This window comes from Artibeus jamaicensis, unplaced genomic scaffold (genome assembly GCF_021234435.1).
Source record: "Artibeus jamaicensis isolate MK-2021 breed Jamaican fruit bat unplaced genomic scaffold, CSHL_Jam_final contig_447, whole genome shotgun sequence".
Taxonomy (NCBI): Eukaryota; Metazoa; Chordata; class Mammalia; order Chiroptera; family Phyllostomidae; genus Artibeus; species Artibeus jamaicensis.
The window spans coordinates 2,566,067-2,587,559 of record NW_026521834.1 but is presented as its reverse complement, the minus strand read 5'-3'; the positions used below and the strand labels follow the sequence as shown (position 1 = coordinate 2,587,559).

The window sequence follows — 21,493 nt, the reverse complement described above, 5'->3', positions numbered from 1 at the left end:
CAGCTTTTAGCCTCATGCATGAGAAATAAATTAAGAGCCAGTATAAAAACTTGGATGAACCAGATATGAATCTAGCAGCTGATGCGAACTTAAAATTTCTGAGCGTTTCTTCTTTGTAACGGCACCGAGGTGAATACTGTTTGGGGGAAGGGAGGTGCAGGGGCAATCCAGAGGAGCTCTGAAAACTTGTCACCTGATTTACAAGCTACTCACTCTGCACGTCCTTTAGACAGTGAGGGCAACTGAGACCTGCCCCTCCTACAGGCTTGCCAGACTCACCTGGTGGGGTCCTACTGGGCTCCACTTCTGGAGCGGTCTGGGGTGAAGCAAAGGTGGTAGGAGGTTTCTCGGCAGGGTCCCCTATGGCTTCATCTGTCATTTCATCCTCTTTCTGCAGGCTTTCCATTCCTTCTGTTTCGGCTTCTTCTTCCTCCTCTTCTTCAGGCTCAGAGTTCTCTTCCTGAGAGTTCTCTTCCTCAGACTCACCCTCCTGACTCATGCGCCTTTCTGATGCGAGCCAAGTCAGTTTCTCCATTGTTTCCTGCAAACCCGCGCCCCCACGAAGAGTGTTCGTAAGGGCTGATAATGGCTCACCATGTGACTGAACAGAGTTTTTCAAGAGGAACTGAGGGTGATCAGATGAAGTGTGTGTGTCGGGGGCGGGCAGGCACCACAGTTGTCCAAGCCTGGTTCTCTGTTACGGAGTCACAGGGGTAGCTGGGATGTGTTTGGAAAGGTACCCTCTACCCTGAAGACAGTTTTCTTTGCCACAGTCCACACTTACAATCTATTTTTATTTTATTTTATTTATTTATCTTTAGAGGGGAAGGAGAGAGGGAGAGAAACAACAGTGTATGGTTGCCTGTCATGCATCCCCTGCTGGGAACCGGCCTGCAGGGAACCAGCCTGCAACCCAGGCATATGCCCTGACTGGGAATCGAACTGTGATCCTCTGGTTCGTAGACCTGTGCTTAATCCACTGAGCTACACCAGCCAGGGCTACAATCTATTTTTTAGGTGTTTAAATTAATGCCTAAATTGTGCTTAAGCGATTCAATTTAACATTTATATGCATTTAAGTCAAATATAGCAAGTCAATGTCACCCTTTCCCTCCCCTCTCACCTCAAACCCAAAATTATGTCCCATAATGTATTCAAAAGTCAAATAAAAATGATTTTACAAGTATCTATAGTGCAGCAAGCAAGCAGGTGGCTTATCGATGAAGTAAATATATTACTGAATCCACAAAATAAATGAGAATATTCCAACTCTCACCTGGAGTTCTGGGACAGAGAGCACAGACTCCTCAGAAGCTGATGACATCTCATCTTCCTCATCCTGGGTAAGGTCATCAAAGTCCTCTTCTTCCTCCTCCTCCGGCCCCTCCTTTTCTCCTCCAGTTTCCAGCCCCGCCGGGGTCTCCACTGACTGACTGTCAATGCTGGCTAAGTCTTCGGGTTTCCCTGGGGGGCTGCTAAGCACCATTTCAGGGTGAGCGGAGGACGATGCATTCTTCGGAGATTCTTTGCTCACATTTCCTGAATTTCCTCCATCAGAAGGCTCTTGAGAAGCTGAAGGTGTTACAGGTGGTTGACTCTTCTCCTCCTCTTTTTGTAAGACCGTCTGTTTCTTTGCTTCTCTTGTACCCTTTGACTCCTCACTAGGGGAGCCAGGGTCCAATTCCACCGAGTATTCTTCTTTGATTTCATCACAAATGGTCTGCTCTGGACATCCACTGGCGATCTCCTCCCCACAATCTTTAGGCTCCACCTTGACAATTTTCTCTACATCTCCAGGAGAGCTCCCAGATTCCTGGAAGCCCTGGGGCAGTGGTTCCACAACTTGCCTCCCCTCCTCCGTTTTCACAACGGTCCAGACATAGGCACTGTTCTCCAACAGTTCCTCCTGGCCCACTCTATCTGATGATGGGGGCTCTGGGCTGTGCTCCTTTTTGGGGAAGATGGTAGCACAGAGAGGAGATAGCTCCTGTGGTTCTAATTTGGGTACTAGGCCTTGAAAGGTATTTTTCCCTTCATCCAAAGGACAACCAACGTCCCTACTCACTTGGGCTTTATCTTCAGGGGTGGACTGTACAGAAAGATTCATAGAGTTGCCAGAAACAATTAAGGGTGGGATGGAGGAAGCCACAAGGGGCTGGTTCAATGTACAGGGGAAGGAAGTGGGGTTAACTAACAGGGTGGTGATGGGAAGGGTCTGAGAACTCTGGGCCACAGTTGCATTGACAGGCTGAATCATGTTGCAGCCACTGCCAAGGCTCACAACCTTCACAGTGGTGGCGGGAACAGTGAAGATGACAGGTGCAGAGTTGATGAGGGGGACAGACTTCAAACAGAGAGAGGTCTTGGCCCCCTTTCTCTTTGGGCCTCTTCGTTTTACGTATGGCTTTCGAAACTTAGAAGGAGCAAGTGAGGGCAGCATTATCTTGGGCACAGGAGCAGAGGACAGGAGGGTCTGGGGCTCAGATGGAGGGAAGCTGGTCCTGGAATCAGGGGGTATGGTAGGCAGTACTGTTGAAGACTCAAAACTATTGCCTCCAGTAACCCCCAGTGGAGGGACAGCTGGTACTGGCTGTAGGATGGTGGCTGGCTGGATTGTGTGAGGAATCCGCACCACCATTTTGCTTGGAGGGGCTTCTGACTGAGTTGACCTAAGTGGTATTTTCCCAGAACTGGAGTTAGGCTGGAGAGAGGGGCTGGGTCTGATAAGGAGGGGCTTCAGGGCTGATGACCGCTTCTGTCTCCAGCCCTTCCTGGAGAAGCAGTTGGCAACTGGCTTCAGTTTCAGGACTACACCTTTAGGTAATAGCAGTGGGTACCGAGTCTCACTCCCCAATTCTGAGCTGCCTTTTCCTAGGTCTGGGTCCGGCTTGATCCCTGGGGTTCCAGTCACATTTCCTGCCTCTCTGGCACCATCAGCTATGCGCTGTAGCTCCTCCTGGATGGACGGCAGACTGGCCTATTTAGAACAAGAATGCTCTGATCTAGCACATGCCAAAAAGTGGTAAATAAATAATAAAATAAAAAAGTAAATTAAAAAAATTAAATTAAATTTTGCATTTCTAGATTTCTGGGACCTTTCCAGGATAGTCTCAAGATAATCTTCTAAAGAAAGAGTTTTCTGCACAATGTCAAATTTCTATGAAGATTATATTCCAATTGTGTGCTCTAGAAACTCTTCTCTGAATTTCCTATAAGAAACTATCATTTTACCCACTGTTTTTGAAAGGTTGTAGAATGCCCTAGCCAGGTAGCTCAGTTGGTTAGAGCTTTATCCCGATATGCTAAGATATCCCTGGTCAAGGGACACAGGGGAATCAACCAATTAGAAGTAGAACAACAAGTTGATATTTGTCTCTTTCTCTCTTTCTAAAATCAATTTAAAAAAAAGATTGTCGAATCACCTGGTGAGAGGGAGGAGGAAGGGACGGACGAATGAGAAGGATAAGAAGTCCTACCGCAGCAACTAAAGTATAAGAGGTGCGTGGTAGCCATGATGCTTCCAGTGACCTTCTGCCTCTAGCTTACCTTTAACCAGAACGGAAGCCGGTGTTCTTCTCTTTCCATAGGTGGCTTCCACTGATGTGGCTGGACTTCCTCACAACACTTCCCTAAGATGGGCAGCTGTTTGGTCTTCTTATAAAACTGAGCATCAAAAAACAAAGCAAGATTTGCATTCCTTTCAGAAACAGCACCCTCTGTCGGGCTGTGGGGTGTGGTGGGGAGTAGCTCGATGGAGACACAAACGAACACACGCCCATACACACACGCATAGGAACAGCACGTGCTGCATGCTTCTGCACTTCAAACTGAACTACCTCTAATTAATAAAGACTTCACAACTACTTATACCGTGTAACTGACAATCTCCATTCTGGTCACCAGGAAAGGAAAAGATTAGGTCATAGAGAAGAGAAAACAGATGGGCAGAGAAATCTTACTTCAAATTTGCTCCTGCACAACAGCTGCAATGACAGCACCTTAACCCTCATCCTGGACACAAGGAAACTTCCTTTTTAGGCAAAAAAATGGTGCAAAAGACATTAGAAGGGAAGGGATAGAAGAACAGAGAGACTGAGACAGGTTTTAAGCACAATGAAGAGGAAGATTAAATGTCAATAAGCATCCATTCACTAAATATCCACTGACAATAAGCATCCATTCACTCAACACTTGTTGAATACCTTCTATGTGCTACAAGCTGAGCATACAAATAAAAGAAGCAATTTCTGCACTTCAGGAGCTTATGGACTAGTGAGAGAAACAGCAAAGTAGACTGAAAATAATATTCTGTGTAAAAAAGTACAAAGATGTATACCAAAAATGACATACAACTCAAACTTGAACAATAAAGATTTTTCTGGAGCAAGTACAACTGGTATAGATGACTCATAATGGAGCAGAGTTTGCTATATGAGGCAGGGCAGAGCATACTTCACGTTCAAATCATGAACTTGTTCAAGGAACCACAAAAAGACTGGTCTGGCTACAACAAAAGAATGTGGAGAAACTTCCAAAGATAAGTCAGAGGTGAAAAGGGTGGGCCTTCTAAGCCATGCCAAGCAGTCCGAACTGTACCCTGAAGGATAAGACAGAGATGGCTATCGCGGCGATGTGAGGGACCAGAATGTAAAAATGGAGCCAGAAGTAGAAATACCAGTTAGAAAACTTCTGCATTCATCCAGGTGTAACAAAGGCCTGAACGGAGGCAGTGGGCAGCAGAGCAGAAAACACGGTAAGAAAACTGAGGATGAGATGACTGACAGACACGGTAATGGTCCGGCAGGAAGAACTGAGGACGACTCCCAGTTCTCTGGACTGAGACAGGGATGTCATACACAAAGACACAAATCACAGAAGGGGTAAGCTGGCAGAGGAAAGTCTGTTCTCGGCAGTGGTGACAGCAGCACAACTGGAGGCTACAGGCATGGGAGAGAGATAAGTTCGACTCGAGAGTCAGAGAGGCCACCAAGTTAAGAATTCCTTTAGACAGTTGGCTACATTAAGCTGGGACTCAGGAGACAACTAAACAAAAGATGCAGATTAGAAAATCATGAGGAGACAGATAATAGGAAAAATCATGAATTTGGGTGAGACCACACACTGAATTTACTGTGGAACACTAACATTTAAGGGGAGAACAAGGGAAGAAGAGTTCATGAAGGAGAAGCCTGAGGTAAGAGTCCTGGTATCACAGAAGATAAGTGAATAGAGAGTTTAAAGAAGGAACAAGTGAGTAACAGAATCAACTAGAAAATTTAAAAGGATAAGAGGAGAAAAGTATCCATGGATAGCTAACTGGGAGATAATTTGAGAAATAACATCCACCTTTTTTTTTAGATTTTATTTATTTATTTTTAGAGAGAGGGGAAGTGAAGGAGAAAGAGAGGGAGGGAGAGAATCATCAGTGAGAGATACACCTCTCAGTTGCCTCTCATACACCTCCAACTGAGGACCTGGCCTGCAACCTAGACATGTGACTTTACTGGTACTCAAACTGTTGACCCTACAGTTCACAGGCCAGCACTCAATCCAGAGCCACACCAACCAGGGAATATCCAAACTTTCATAGGTTAAAGGGGTAAGGAGAAACTTACTGTTAAAATAGGCAGTTACATTTTGGTTTTAATCCTCACCCAAGGATATATTTATTGATTCCAGAGAGAGAGGAATGGGGAGAGAGCGTGAAGCAGGGGAGAGAGAGAGACCCTGACAGAGGCCAAACCCACAACCCAGGTACGTGCCCTGACCAGGAACCAAACCAACAACCCTTTGGTTTACTAGACAATGCTCCAACCAACTGAGCTCCACCAGCCAGGGCAAAAGGGGCAGTTTAAACCACCCATCTGTCTTTGTTCGCTCTTGAGTTCCCATGAAAACAACAGAAAGGCATTTTTTTAGCGTAAAAGCCTACAAGAAGAAGGAGAATGAAAGAAAAGAGTAACAACTACAAAATTTTCAAAGCTAAAAAGCAGATGGACAAATGGTAACTGACATCGGAGAATGAAGAAAACCAAATTCCATGCGGAGAAAAGTTAACGGCCAACTAAATTTATGCCAGAATCTGGCAAAAAGATAAGACACCAGCTACCTCTATAAGGGAAGGTAAAGCTAGAACAAAAACCAGGTAAAGATGAAGAGGACAGATTAAATCTGTTGAAGAGGCAGGGAGACCCCAAACCCCCTCTCCCACTGGGTGTGGCTAGGTAAAAGCCCCCTACCCCCACTGTAGCAGAAGCACTGATGGAAGAGATGATCTCTGGACTGAGGCTATCAGGCACCGTTGAGGGCACGGCACTATGCTGAACAAATACAGAAAACTCCAGCCTTCTTCCCCTCTGGCTTTCTTACAGTCCCTCTGCCATTCACTATTTATAAATATTCAAGGAACCAAAACAGCCATTGGAAATTTCAAATGTGAGAAGAAATAAAGAACTCTACTTGATAGAAGGGTTAGGAGGAAAAACCTGACTCTCTCAGAAAATACAACATAAAGACAAAGTGGTGGGAAAAAAGAAGCAAGACAAGAGGACCAGCCTCAGAGGCCTAATATCTGACTACCGGGCACTGTGGAGGGAACGGATGCAATGGAGGGGAGAAACCACCCACACGGAAATCAAGTCCATTTACTGAAAAACATCTTTCCCACGTAAGGTTTATCGAGTCCCTCGTGTAATTAAACTAGACCCATAGTAGGGTACATTATCACGAAAGTTAATACGGTAAAGAAGAGGAAAAACCCCACATGCTGCCATAGGGAGGGCAAAGCAGGTAACACTCAAGAGTCAAAAACACAATCAAATATCTAAATTGCCAGCACTAGAAACTAGAAGAAAATGGAGCAAAACCCTTAAAAATTTCTGATAAAAATGACTTCCAACCTAGAACTCTGGACCACTGAGGGAGGTGAGCAGAATAGAAACTTAAAAAAATATTTTTTAAAGACTTTATTTTTTAGCCCTGGCTGCTGTGGCTCAGTGGACTGAGTGCCGGCCTGTGAGCTGAAAGGTTGCTAGTTCGATTCCTAGTCTAGAGCACATGCCTGGGTTGTGGGCCTGGTCCCCAGTAGGGGGCGTGTGAGAGGCAACCACACATTGATGTTTCTCTCCCTCTTCCTCCCTCCATTCCCCTTTCTCTAAAAATAGGTAATTAAATTAAATCTTTTAAAAACATTGTGGGGGAAAAAAAGACAGTTTTCAGAGGGGGGCAGAGAAAGAGAGAGAGAGAAACACTGATGTGTGACAGAAACATTGATTGGCTGCCTTCAGCACATCCCCAACTGGGGACCTGGCCCACAACCCAGGCATGTGTCTTTACCAGGAATCAAATTGGCAGGCTTTCAGTTCACAGGCTAGCACTCAATCCACTGAGCCATACCAGCCAGGGAAAGAACAGAATGGTATTTTTAAACTTTTTATTTTGAGTAATTATAAATTCACAAGAAATTATAAAAATAGTACAGAGAGGTCTTGTGTACTCTTTACCTAGTTCCCCCAACAGTAAGATCTTCTGTCACACAGTAACAGTAGTTAAGTAGACAAATCCGGTATCTAGTACAACAGCATAACTAGGAAACTGACACTGGTACAATCCACACACACTGAGATACGGACAATTTAAATGTAAAAATCCGACTCTTCTTCCTCCTCAGAATACTACTAGGATGTGCACTAAAAAAGGAACTAAAGCAAAAAAGGCGTGCAATTCAGGAAATAAGAAGATCCAATGTAAGTAAGAGGCAAAAAATTTAAAAAATCACCAGCATGACGGTAAAGAAAAAGCCCAAGAAGACATTACTGCAGCAAACTGAGAGAGCAATAGGTTTAGAGTTGGAACAGCATCAGAGGGCTCAGGGGAAGATTTCTTCAGGAAGAAGAAAATGATAGAACACTTGAAATATTTGACCACACTGACAAGAGATGCATAAAACTGAAGTAAAGTTTAGTGCTGAACTGGTAATATATACAAAATAAAACCAAGCACCCCCCACCACCACCAAAATGCAATTACTAACAACAGAATAAACAAAATGTTTAAATCATGTACACACTACACAGCTCAGCTATGAGGAACATTTGCATAGTGTGTATAATAAACTGCAAACCCTGAAGAGCACCTGACCGTTACTGTGATGTAAACACCGCAAGGAAACTGGAGGATACAAGATGTGCATGTCTGTGGTGGGGCTCTGGGAGTGTGGGGAGTTCATTCTCCGCAGTTTAAAATTGTTTTTCTAAATATATTTTATTGATTATGCTATTACAGTTATCCCATTCCCCCCCTACATTCCCCTCCACCCTGCACACCCCCTCCCACCCACATTCCCCCCCTTTAGTTCATGTCCATGTGTCATAAGTTCTTTAGCTTCTACATTTCCCACACTACTCTTGCCCTTCCCCAGTCTATTTTCTCCCCAGTCTCTGCTACTTACTCTGTGTACCTTCTCCCCCCTCTCCTCTCCCCACTCCCCTGTTGCTAACCCTCCATGTGATCTCCATTTCTGTGGCTACACTCCTAGTTGTTTGCTTAGTTTGTTTTTGTTTTTGTTTTAGGTATGGTTGTTAATAATTGTGAATTTGCTGTCATTTTACTGTACACATTTTTTATCTCCTTTTTCTTAGGTAAGTCCCTTTAACCTTTCATATAATAAAGGCTTGGTGATGATGAACTCCTTTAACTTGACCTTATCTGAGAAGCATTTTATCTGCCCTTCTATTTTAAATGAAAGCTTTGCTGGATAGAGCAATCTTGCAAATAGGACCTTGCCTTTCATGACTTGGAATACTTCTTTCCAGCCCCTTCTTGCCTGCAAGATCTCTTTTGAGAAATCAGCTGACAGTCTCATGGCACTCCTCTGTAGGTAACTGTCTCCTTTTCTCTTGCTTTTAAGATTCTCTCCTTCATTTTAATCTTGGGTAATATAATTATGATATGCCTTGGTGTGTTCCTCCTTGGGTCCAACTTCTTTGGGACTCTCTGAGCTTCCTGGACTTCCTGGAAGTCTATTTCCTTTGTCAGATTGAGGAAGTTCTCCTTTATTATTTGTTCAAATAACTTTTCCACTTGTTGCTGTTCCTCTTCCCCTTCTGGTACCCCTATAATTTGGATGTTGGAATGTTTAAAGGTGTCCTGGAGGTTCCTAAGCCTCTACTCATTTGTTTGAATTCTTGTTTCTTCATTCTGTTCTGGTTGGATGTTTCTTTCTTCCTTCTGGTCCACACTGTTGATTTTAGTACTAGTTTCCTTGCCCTCACTACTGGTTCCCTGTACATTTTCCTTTATTTCACTTAGCGTAGCCTTCATTTTTTCATCTAATTTGCAACCAAATTCAACCAATTCTATGAGCATCCTGATTACCAGTGTTTTGAACTGTGTATCTGATAGGCTGGCTATCTCTTTGTGGCTTAGTTGTATTTTTTCTGGAACTTTGATCTGTTCTTTTGTTTGGGTCAGTTTTTTTGTTTGTTTTGACACACCTGCTAAGTAGTATGGGGCGGAGCCTTAGGTGTTCACCAGGGTGGGGCAACCCAACAGCTGGGTTGTGATGTTTTATGTGGGGGAGGGGTCTGAGAGAAAACAATGGTGGTTGCTCCACTTTCTGCTGGCTTTCAGTCACTTCCCCCATTACCCACGAGCAAATTGGGCCTTTCTGGTGCTGATTCCCAGGTGGGTGGGCTTGTGTACATTCTAGGACCCTGTGGGTCTCCCCAGCGAACTCTTCTGTGCGGCTGGGAGTCTATGACAGCACCTCAACCCCCAGAGGTGTTTTCAATCAGTGTTGTGAGGCTCTACTTCCTGGCGCTGGAACCCTGGGTCGCATGGTCTGTCTCGCTCTCCAGTTTTGCCTGGTTTACCTGTGTGCAAATGTGGGACCGCCTGGTCCGCCAGTTGCCTTGTGCACCGCGTCCCTCCACAATCTGCTCCCTTGTTGCAACCCCTCTCTGTCAGACTGCCCTGCCGCCCATCTCCTCCCCTGCTACCGGTCTGGATGAATGTTTCTTTAACTCCTTGGTTGTTGGACTTCCATACAGTTTGATTTTATGTCAGTTCTTGTTGTTTTTTGTTTTGAAATTGTTGTTGTCCTTATTTTGGTTGTGGGAGGAGGCACAGTGTGTCTACCCTCCATGTTGGCCGGATGTCCCAGTTTAAAGTTTAATAAGTGAAGCCTAAATCCCAAACATTTAGTGGCATCAACTATGTTACCTACATATGGAAGTTTAAGTGCACCATCCCCCCAAAAAACCTTGCTTAGCAGAAAATAGAGAGAAAAATGTCGTTTTTCATAACAAGCTTCAGAGAACCATCTGACTCTTTAAACTATTTACTTGCCTCTTTAACGTATATGCTTTAAAATTCTGATATAAATATCTGAATACGAAGAGTGAAGGAGAAAGTGTAAGTGGAGTGTTTTCTACCCTTTCTTTCAAAAAGGTTACAGTAAAAGAGAGAATTAATGGCTGGAGGGAAACATGGATTTAAGAGATATTTTAAGACTTAATCTTATTTTAAGAGCAATAACATCCATATCAGAAGATGATACTTCAGAGGAAAACAGTTCAATCTCCCTGTAAAGGCAAGAGGGCAATGAACTGAGTGCACAGGTGAAAGGACTCTGCCATAGGTAACAGATCCCTCCCTACATCAAGACTAACAAGGAGACTAGAACGGCTGCTCATCAGCGAGCCCCAGTGGAGTACACAGGGGAAACTTACTTTGAAGATGTTGTCAGGTGCTCTGTTCATGCTGCGGTTCTTGATTCTCACTGTTAGTTGGTGGGCAGTCTTGCAAGTAAGAAGGTACTTGCTGATTAGAGGCTTAGGAAACTCAGTCCCTTCAAAGTGCTTCAGTCCTAAAACTAACAAACTGAGAAAGGAGCAATGACATTTCCCAGTCCATTCTTCCAAAAGTCTCAGCAGATACTTTCGGAAGGAAGAACTTCACATTTTACAACCCACTTTTTCTACATCTAATTCTTAGAAGATAACAGCTACTCAACAAAAAATTTCAGATATTTACTGTGTGCTAATAAGTACTATAAGTAAGACTCAATCAGGAGGTCATAATCAGAAAGGAAGAGTAAAACCTAAGCATAAATCACCAATAAATGTCAGACCAAGTGAGCTTTCATACTTAGTATTCCTTTGCACTTCGTACTCAAAGAAAGGAGAATGGGTCTAATGAAACAAATATAAAATGAATGATGGGCACCATGTTAGGGACATGAAATTAATACCAACAGTATCTCCCATTATAACATAATCTATCATGGTTACCTATGTACATATTTATTGATGGCAATGGGGTAATACATACCAAAGCCATAAAAATGTTCATAACCTTATCAAAAAATCTCACTCTTGGGAATTTACCCAAAGGGATAAACTCAAAAGATTTTCAAAAAGTTCTATGTACAAAGATCCTTAGTGATGCCTCACTTACAACAGCAAAAACAACAGAGAAGAAAAGTAGCAAATAAAAGAACTATCTCGGGGCCATTAAATATTGCTTTAAAAGAAAATATACAGAAATAACAAAAAAAGGACAATGTCACTGCAAATAGTAGAAACAATTTCAAGACGATGATAGGTTAAAAAGTAAAAGCAAAATTATATTTAAATGGCCAATAACTGTATGAGAAATGCAAAGAGAAAAAATATTATCTTGGGGTGGTTAGGATAGTGGATAAAAATTTTTTTCCTTTAGAAAATTTCTTCTAATAGTACATATTACAAGATTGGATTTTTACAATGACTAAAAAAAAAATAAAGTTTAAAATGTTTTAAAAATGTGTGTGCAATTCCCCCTCAAAACAGTATTTGGCAATGCTAAAATAAGCACATACTACAGAACTTTACGTCCATCAACTCCGCTTCTCCTTGTTTTTGGTGCCCATGTCTTACATGTGCTTTACTTTTCTCAATGTCCCCAAGAAAAGAGAACTAGACGTTCTCTTTGGGACATTTGGTGCTTCTCCCCACAGTGAACACTTACTTGTCCTCAGCCTTGGTGAATGAATTCTTATCCTGGGGATTCTTTGCTCTCAGAGAACACACTGGAAGTAGTTCTGGATACATGAAAACCTTGCTTGTGGCCAAGATCCAAGCCACTTGCTTTGGCAAACAGGGAAATTTACAGCCTATAAGAAAAAAAACCATAATAAATAAAATTCTGGAAAAAAGAGGGCTTCACAAAAGCTTCTGAATGTACTTTTGCATTTATTTTTTTTAACTTTATTTATTCATTTTTTAGAGAGCGAGGAAGGGAAGGAGAAAGAAAGGGAGAGAAACATCAATGTGTGTGGCTCTCATGCCTCCCACACCAGGGACCTGGCCCACAACCCAGGCACACGCCCTGATTGGGAATCAAACTGATGCACCTTGGTTTGCAGGTTGGCACTCAATCCACTGAGCCACACCAACCAGGGCATGAATGCACTTCTGCTTTTAGACAGAGCTGCCTCTACCTCACCTGATGCCCTTCTAACCCACACAACCTGCCCCACAGAAGTTTCTACAGCTTTCTCAGCTTAACATAAACCTCAAGGGAGTCCCATTCAATGTTATTAGAAGTTGATTTTCTTATTCTTTTCTATGTGAAACACTTAACACACAAGTAACAAACACAAAGTACCTAGTAATACCTGTTACGGTGTACACTCAAAATATTTTTCCTCCTTCCCCCTTTAAATCCTTAAAAGATAAGTGATCTTCAACAGTTCTTTGCCTCTTCCGGAATAAGATTTCACCTGCTTTAATTTCCCTCACAAATTTGGTATTCCAAATTTTATTTTACTTGATTCTTACTTAACTTTAATTACCTTTTCCCAGATTCCACCTGAGGTTGGGAATAAAAAACCATGAACGGAATGAGACTGTATTGTCTTTCTTTCTAAGCCTCTCAATTCCAGGCACTGCTGCCTTTCCAGAGGTACATACTTCTTCCATAAATGTTTTTTTTTTAAAGATTTTACTTATTTATTTTTAGAGAGAGTACAAGGAAGGGGGAAGAGGAAAGAAAGAGGGGAGAGAGCCCTGGCTGGTTTGGCTCAATGGATTGAGCACTGACTTGAAAACCAAGAAAGAGGGGAGAGAGGGAGACGGGAAGTGGAAGGGCGGGGAGACAGAAACATCGATGGTCAAGAGAAACATTGACCAGTTGCCTCTTGCACCCCCAACTGGTGGTGTGGCCTGCAATCCAGGCTTGTGCCCCAACTAGGAATAGAACCTGTGACCTTTTGGTTCACAGGCTGGCACTCAACTGACTAAGCAAAACCAGCCAGAGCCATAAATGTTCTTATATTCCCGGAAGAAAAACACAGGATACTGTATGTGTAAGTTATTACTATAGTTTGGCATTAAATTAAGTTTTCAGTACCAACACACATGCTAACAAAGTAATCTTGAGATCAGTGTCTATAACTGAATGCACTGAAGCTCACCTACAGCCAATTTAATTGTAAAAATCAGGGATTTAACATTAAATCCAAAGACAGCCTAAATCCAGAGCAAAGTATGATTAATTTGCTAAACCAGGGCATAAATCCAAAACAAATATTTATGAAGTATATGAGTATCTAAACACTATACAGTATGCCTGAAACCAATACAAAATAATAGTGAAAGTAAACTATGATGGAAAAATAAAAATAAAAAATAAAAACGAAGCAAATACTTGGTTTCAAAGGAACAGCAATATTTTTTAAAAAATACTAAACTGTGCCCTGACCTGTGTGGATCAGTGGACTGAACACCAGGCTGCAAAGCAAAAGGGTCTCCAGTTCAATTCCCTGCCACAAGCTGGGTTGTGTGCCAGGTTTCCAGTGTGTGTGTGTGGGGGACGGTATGTGAGAGTCAACCACACACTGATGTTCATCCCGGCCCGCCTCTTTCTGCCTCTTTCCCCTCTCTCTAAAAGGTAAATAAAGAAAACCTCAAAAAAAAACCCCTAAACTAATGAAAGTTTCTTTAAAATATTCAACACGTCAAATGTCTTGGCCGGTGTGGCTTAGTGGATTGAGTGATGACCTGCAAACCAAAGGGTCGCCGGTTCGATGCCCAGTCTAGGGCAAATGCCTCAGTGGTGGGCCAGGTCCTCAGTAGGGAGTGTGTGAGAGGCAACCAGACACTGATGTTTCTCTCCCTTTTCTCCAATCAATCAATCAATCGTAAACACAGCAGATGTACAACATCTCTAATTTGTGTCTTGTCCCAAATCACCTTTGATTCAAAATGGAGATACCATTATAATCGTTATGAAAAATAAAATGATCCTAATGAAGAACTGAATGAAAACCTAAACATGACCCACCTTTATCACTTGATTTCCATCTTTCCCAGATTCTAGTTTGCTTTGTTCTCACTCCTAATGCTTACCCTCATATCTACTTAAGTCCAATTCTGCGCATGGAGTCCCACATCTCTTTTCCTCACAACCCTGTCCCATCTATGCCCCCAACCCTTACATACGCCCAAATATATTATACCATGTAATTCTAGAACCTAATGAGCACAAGGAAGGATAACAGAGAGAAGCAAAAAATTATAAATATCCTATCTCCTGCACCCTAAGAAATTATCTATGGGATAAGACTCACTTCTCACTGCAGTTTTAAAAACCTGAAGTAGACACATCTGTCCCCTACCTGTCTTGACAGTTTTACGAGGACTCCAGTCAATACTGACATGTGTGTTGAAGTCTTCAATGAGCTTCACAGCTCCCATCAGGTTACAGGGTTGGAACAAGGTCTGAAACTTAGGGTTGAACTGTTGGTGAAGGGTGATGGAGCTTTGAGCAAAGGTTCCCAGCTCTTCCTGGGAAAACAGGACAAAATGGAGATTTAAGTTCTAGACCATTAAACCAAGAGCCCTTAGCCTCTGTGTGAAAGACTATCCTTCCTATTAAAGTATAAAAGCAAGTAAAAATCATCCTAAAGTCTTTCACAATGAACATTACCTCATTAAGACTGCAAGTCAGAACAATACTCTTAAAAAAACTGAATACACTCTTTGTCCTTTCATGGAAATCAGTGGTTTATGTTCTCTCAGCAAACATAGGAAGCCATAGGAATAGCTACCAAAACATGCAGGAGAAAAGAAGAAATGTAGATTATGATGGGTACGTATCTGTGAGAAATGGTTTGCCAAGCTAATTGCATACACAAGTCTTTAGAGTTATTAAGATTTGGAACCTTACAAGAAATATCCTGGTAGTGCTGGCCTCTGAGTTGAGATTGGGGTTGGAGGCGGAGAGAAGGTGAATTTGCGTCAAGAGTTGAACATGCTGGGGAGGGAAAGAAAATAATACAGTAACATGTTATGATGTCATTTCAGAAACCCAGAAGATCTTACCAGGATATCTGCAACTTTATTACATATCACTTTGCTTTCTGGAGAAACTATGAGAACAACAGTTTCTTGGTAGAAATTTCACAGATATGTTCCCCTTGATAAAAATGATAGAACTAGGGGAAGTTTAACCTCAAACCAAACAAAATGAGATTAGAAAGAAGAAAACACTACTATGGCAGTGAGACTAATAAATTCAGAATGGCTTACTAAGGAGTCTTTGAAATCTGTAATTCTTTATCTATTACCAGGGTCCTCACGAATTCCTGCCTGAGTCATAGTGACTCATGAACGTGGTAAGTTCTCAAGGTGCTAGCTGATGTGAAGACCCTGTGGTCCTATGGTTTCAAAGGGTGTCAGGACACCTCTCTCTTTCTAACTTAAAAAGCTGCTAACTTTTGGCTTCATGTCAAGCCATGGAATGATCCAATCTTAACATTAGAAAGAAAAGTCTTACCTGTTGCATCTGCTGCTGGAGTCTCTTCCTCTGTGCTGGGTCTAGAATCAGAGTCTGAGGAACTTTCTCAGTCTGAGGTTTAACCCTCTCTACCTCCTGCTGCTGCTTGGCTGAAGATTTCTTCAACTTCAGCTGCTCAAGTAGCTCCTTCATTGTACGATGTTGCTCATTTAGCAAGTTGGCCAGTGGTTCCTCAAACCTATCCCCGACGGGGACATGAGTACATTTGAGTATTTTCCTAGCCCATGACATATCCCGTTCCTTCTAATGGAGGTCTAGAAGAGTCTGAATAGTTTCTACCTACTGATAATTTCTAAATCCCACTTTAGCCAACAGGCAAAACTCCTATCCGAATTTTTTCCCAAAGTTGTTAGCATCGATTCAAATAAGATGGTTCTAAATTGTCCACCCTCCTTATTTTTCTACAATCAGTCCTCTAAGTAACACACAAATAAAGAGGAAATAAAGCAAACATTTAGGACCAAGAGATACATCAGGTAACCAAACAAAGAGTAATGGAAACTTACCATTCTATCATTATACTAATATCGAAATTAATCTGGGACTTGTTCTTAACAGCGACATAAAATCTTTCAAAGTACGGCATCTGTTCTCTGACTTACCCTTTACTCTAATCCCATTTGCCTTACGCTGGTGACCAGCTGAAACCCTGTCCAGGTGAGATGAAAGGCTGCTAGAAACCCAGATGCCCTCATAAACGGCCTGCCCATAGACTCGCTTGCTCACAAACACTCACCCTAAGCTCAAGTCTAGGGACAGCTTGTAAGGTGCTATAGACATACCAGGGACAAACTGAATTATATGGCTTCAAGGCAAGGTCCACCACTATCCCTGTACTGAGCCCTCCTGGAAAACAGCCTGCAGACGCAGGAGGGCACCAAATCTAAATCTCCACTAACCTGGTAAACACTGCTAGCACCACCCTGCTGAACCAAAGACCCCACTCAACTCTGCAGCACCCACATAGTTCTTGACTCATTCTTTTTAAAAAAAATATTTTATTTTTTTATTTTTAGACAGAGTGGGAGAGAGGAAGAGAGAAAAACATCAATGTGTAGTTGCCTCTTGCATACCCCCCACCAAGGACCTGGCCTGAAACCCAGGCATTTACCCCGACTGGGTCTCAAACCAGCAACCCTATTGTTCTCAGGCCGGGACTCAATCCACTGAGCCACACCAGCCAGGGCAAGTTCTTGACTCTTTCAATGGATGAGCCTCAGAGGCAACAGGCCTTCGCCTGTGCTGCAAACTTTGTATTAAACTTTCTAACGTTGCCAGGTCCTTAGACAGTGGCAACTGGCCTTAGTGTGCCCTGTCCCTCTAAGTGGTCTCAGGACCAGCACAGGCAGATACTAACTGTGAATCACTTTGTAGCTCCTAGCAGGTGGCCTAGGCCAGGAACAGGTGGTAGCTGACTTCAGCCTGCATCAGAGCCCCACACAAGAGGCCCGAGAACCAACCAACCAGACAGAGAATTTCAGGCTACAACAGAGAACCAGCTGATTAGCTCCACAAGTGGCATACACAAAGGCTATTAGACAGAGCCCAGAGCCCAGAGCTCCACTGAAATGAATCCTGCTCCATGGGGTCAGCCCTGCTGCAGTCGTAAGCATTCAGCCTGAGGGTGAACCCTACCCACTGATGTGCCAACAGCAATCAAGGCTCAACTACAACAGGAGAGCACACACAACCACACGAGGGCACTCCTGAGCATATGGCTCAAGTGACCTGGCAGACTGCCACAGGCCCCGCAGGGCACATACTACATAAGGAAGCCCTGCAAAGACTGGAGACAGACCAAATCCACTTAATACATAAAAATAAATACGGAGGCAGCCAAAATGAGGAAACAAAGAAACGTCCCAAATGAAAAAACAGAACAAAATTCCAGGAAAAGAACTAAAAAAATATGGAGACAAGCAATTTACCCAATCAGAGTTTAAAACACTTGGTTAGAAGGATGTTCAATGAACTTAGGGGGAAGACCAGATGAACTCAGTGAGAATTTACACAAAGAGATTAGAAATAAAGAATACAGTAACAGAATCAACAGCAGATGAGATGAAGCAGATAATTTGCATTAGTGATTTAGAACACAACGTAGCAAAAACCATGCAAATAGAAAAAAAAAAGTTTTTTAAAGTGACCTCTAGAACAACGTGAAGCATAACATCATCACATCATAAGGATACCAGAAGGCGAGGAGAAAAGGCAAGGGACTGAAAAACTATTTGAAGAATTAATAACTGAAAACTTCCCTAACCTGGCAAAGGAAATACACATTAAAGTCCAGGAAATGCAGAAAAGACCCAAAAAAGATAAACTCCAGGAGGCCCACACCAAGATATATTATAATGAAAATGGCAAAGGTTAGCCCTGGCTGGTGTGGCTCAGTTTGGCTGGGTGCTGTCCTGTACACCAAAAGGTCACAGGTTTGATTCCCAAACAGGATACTTCTCTGAGTATGGGAGTTCAGTACCCGATCAGGGTGCACACAAGAAGCAATCAACTTATGTTTCCCTCTCACATCGGTATTTCTCTCCCTCTGTCTCCTTCTCTTCCCCTCTCTCTAAAATCAATAGCTAAGTCCTCAGGCAAGGATAAAATAGTAAATTTAAAATGAAATAAAAGTGAAACAGAATAAAACAAAATGGCAAAGGTTAAAGACAAAGAAAGAATCTTAAAAGCAGCAAGAGAACAGCAGTGAATTATATACAAGGAAGTTCCCATAAGACTGTCAGCTGTTTTCTCAATAGAAACTTGGTAGAAATAAATTTAAAAAGAAAAAAAAAAAAAGAAAAAACTTGGTAGGCCCAAAGGGACTGGGATGAAATATTCAAAGTGATGAAAAGGAAAGACCTACAACCAAGATCACCTTACCCAGCGAGGCCATCATTTAGAATCAAAGGGCAGATTAAGAGCTTCCCTGACAAGAAAAAGCTAAAGGAATTCATCACCATCAAACCACTATTATAAGAAATGTTAAAGGGACATCTTTAAGAAGAAGAAAAAAAGACAAAAAATATGAACTAACAGCCCTGACCAGTGTGGCTCAGTTGGTTGGGCATCGTCCTGCAAAGTGAAAGGTCTCTGGTTTGATTCCTAGTCAGGACATAGGCCTGGGTTGCCGGTTTAGTCCCCTGTTGGGGTTCATATGAGACGTAACTGCTTAAGAGATGCGACTGATTATTATTTTCCTCTCACATCAATGTTTCTTTTCCTGCCTCCCTCTCTTCCCCTTTCTCTAAAAATAAATAAATAAAATCTTTTCAAAAAGATTTTATTTATTTATCTTTAGAGGGGAAGGGGAGGAGAGAGGGAGAGAAATATCAATGTGTGGTTGCCTCTTGGGGGTCCCCTGCTGGGAACTGGCCTGCAGCCCAGGCGTGTGCCCTGACTGGGAATTGAACCGCAATCCTTTGGTTAGCAGGCCTGTGCTCAATCCACTGAGCTACACCACCCAGGGCAAGAAATAAAATCTTTTAAAGAAAAAATGTAAACTATTTTTTAAAAAGTCTATTCAAAAAACTGTGTTGGGAAAACTAGATGGATACATACAAAAAATAAAAATAAAACTAGACCACTCTCTTATACCATATACAAGAATAAGTTCCCGGGAGGAATGGTTCCATTCTGCTACATCAGAAATTTTGTCCTATGAACTGTAACTTGAAGTAAGTGGGTCAAATACAGATTCTCAGAAATCTTGAAAATATTCTTTAAAAAAAGTAAGTATGTGAGGTGACAGAAGTGTTAATTAAATCAATGAGTGGGGGAAATCCTTTCGCAATCTATGTGTGTATCAAACCATCATATTGTACACTTTCAATATCTTACATCTTTGACAACAGCACTTCAATAAAGCTAAAAGGGGAAATCCTAAGATATTTGTTGCAGTTATATTACGGTATTTATTGTAATGGAGTATGACTAATATTTCTGGCTTTTCCACATTTGTTAGTATACCTTGTCTTTTTCATTAAATTGCAGGTTCCCCAAAAGTGTACCTTTCAGATGGATCCCAAGCTCTCTAAGTTAGATAATGCTGTTCAATTAAAACACAGGATTAATTAGAGGCTCTGAGTATCTTAGGCTTTCTTTTTTCCATCCACTGCATAAACCACACTCTGACCTCTGCTTCTCAGAATGGATAACAATGAAGTACAGATAGATTGTGCAAACCTACTGCAAAAACAGGGAAAAATTAGTCTCTACTTTTTGGGTTGGGCAACAGAAGTGCCAACTTTATATGAACAGGGCAGTCTATATATTTATATCCTAGGGCATTATTGTAGGTGCTTCGTGGTTTGTTGAATTAATGCCTAGATGATTAACGAACATTTATTGACACTTACCCGATATTAACAGCAAATGAGGAGGACAAAAGTGGCATGATGGATATGACGATTTGCAGTATTTTTGTGGCTGGCCATGTAGAATCCTACATACCTCCTCCAGCACCACTCTCCTGGAGAAGCTGCTATGGATGCCAGCTACTGTTTTCTCTCCATTCCCAAACAGATACAGCTTGGTCTACAGCTGCACTGCCCCATGAGGAGATTTCACCTGCCATCTAACACTCCCACTGGGGATGAAAAATTAACCAAAATTTCTGAAAACCTTTTCAGACATACACTACTTGTCCATTCTAACTTTCGAGGTCTTTGATAGGCCTACCGTAGTGCTTGAGGAGTGTTAAAGTTGGGCCGAGGCTCAGCCACACGTTCCTCCTCCTCTGGGCCATCATCTTCCATGTTGGGGAATCCCATTTCATCTTGAAACTGAGGAAAATGAGATGGAAACGATGGGTTTTCCTACGGAACAGGCATGTGAGAGTCACTGTAGCAGTGAGAAGCGAAGTAAAGACTACAGTTTACAGGACTTTAATTTTTTTCCTCTTTTCAGGCCTCCCATAGTCCCACACACGGGATGACTAGACTATTTCAACAACAACAAAAAATGTCTGTAAACTGGTCAAATTATAATGCTAAGGATAGAGTATGGATAACTCACAATGATCATAAATATCTTTCAAGAGACAAATTTATCAGAAAGACAACCATTTGTCCTCAGAATAATCTAAAACTAGCTTGCGCTCTTTAGGGATGCACCAAATGATTGTTGAAAAAAACAATCATTTAAAACTGTTGGAGAAGCGGTTCAAAGTTTGAAGAAAAATTTATTAAAAATTATCTACATACTGATAATCAATGTTTATTTAGTTAGCAAAATTTTCCTGCCACTATATTCTCTCCTGGATGAACCAAAAGGTGAACTGGCTTGGTCTAAACACTTTCTGGAGGCAGGGGCCCTGGGACCAAAGGACAGAGCTTGCTGGAGGATCCACTTTTACCATCCCAAACTCTTACTTGAGGACCATTACTCACAGTTTCAAACAGCTCTTCCATCAGTCCATTCACTTCCTTTTCTACAAAAAAGCCAAACAGTATGTTGTTGGCACAAGTTAGTTTCATGAACGGTAATTCCAAGAAGACAATGTATGTTGTTTTCAGCAAGGCATCTGACAAAACCCTCATATATATTTAACATTCATTCATTCAAAAACAGCTGAATGGCAATGATGCCTCAATCCCTGTTCTAGATACCTGCAATACATGCAAAACTCAATAGTCCTACAATCACGAAGCTTAAA

At 42.1% G+C, this 21,493-nt stretch overlaps 1 protein-coding gene across 5 annotated transcripts in view; it reads right to left on the bottom strand.

The window, feature by feature from the left end:
- Positions 1 to 21,493, bottom strand: part of GON4L (gon-4 like) — an 84,404-nt gene that overhangs the window by 12,236 nt on the left and 50,675 nt on the right. For 4 of the 5 annotated variants that reach the window (XM_037132531.2, XM_037132529.2, XM_053666206.1 and 1 more), the window contains 10 exons: positions 21,228 to 21,268; positions 20,518 to 20,654; positions 15,820 to 16,018; positions 15,211 to 15,297; positions 14,660 to 14,828; positions 12,010 to 12,154; positions 10,731 to 10,881; positions 3,547 to 3,663; positions 1,277 to 2,977; positions 280 to 541 (listed from right to left, as the gene is read on the bottom strand). In XM_037132531.2, the coding sequence (XP_036988426.2) occupies positions 280 to 541; positions 1,277 to 2,977; positions 3,547 to 3,663; positions 10,731 to 10,881; positions 12,010 to 12,154; positions 14,660 to 14,828; positions 15,211 to 15,297; positions 15,820 to 16,018; positions 20,518 to 20,654; positions 21,228 to 21,268 (3,009 nt within the window). The remainder of the gene's footprint in view (positions 1 to 279; positions 542 to 1,276; positions 2,978 to 3,546; positions 3,664 to 10,730; positions 10,882 to 12,009; positions 12,155 to 14,659; positions 14,829 to 15,210; positions 15,298 to 15,819; positions 16,019 to 20,517; positions 20,655 to 21,227; positions 21,269 to 21,493) is intronic. The other variant, XM_037132532.2, reaches the window with a different exon arrangement.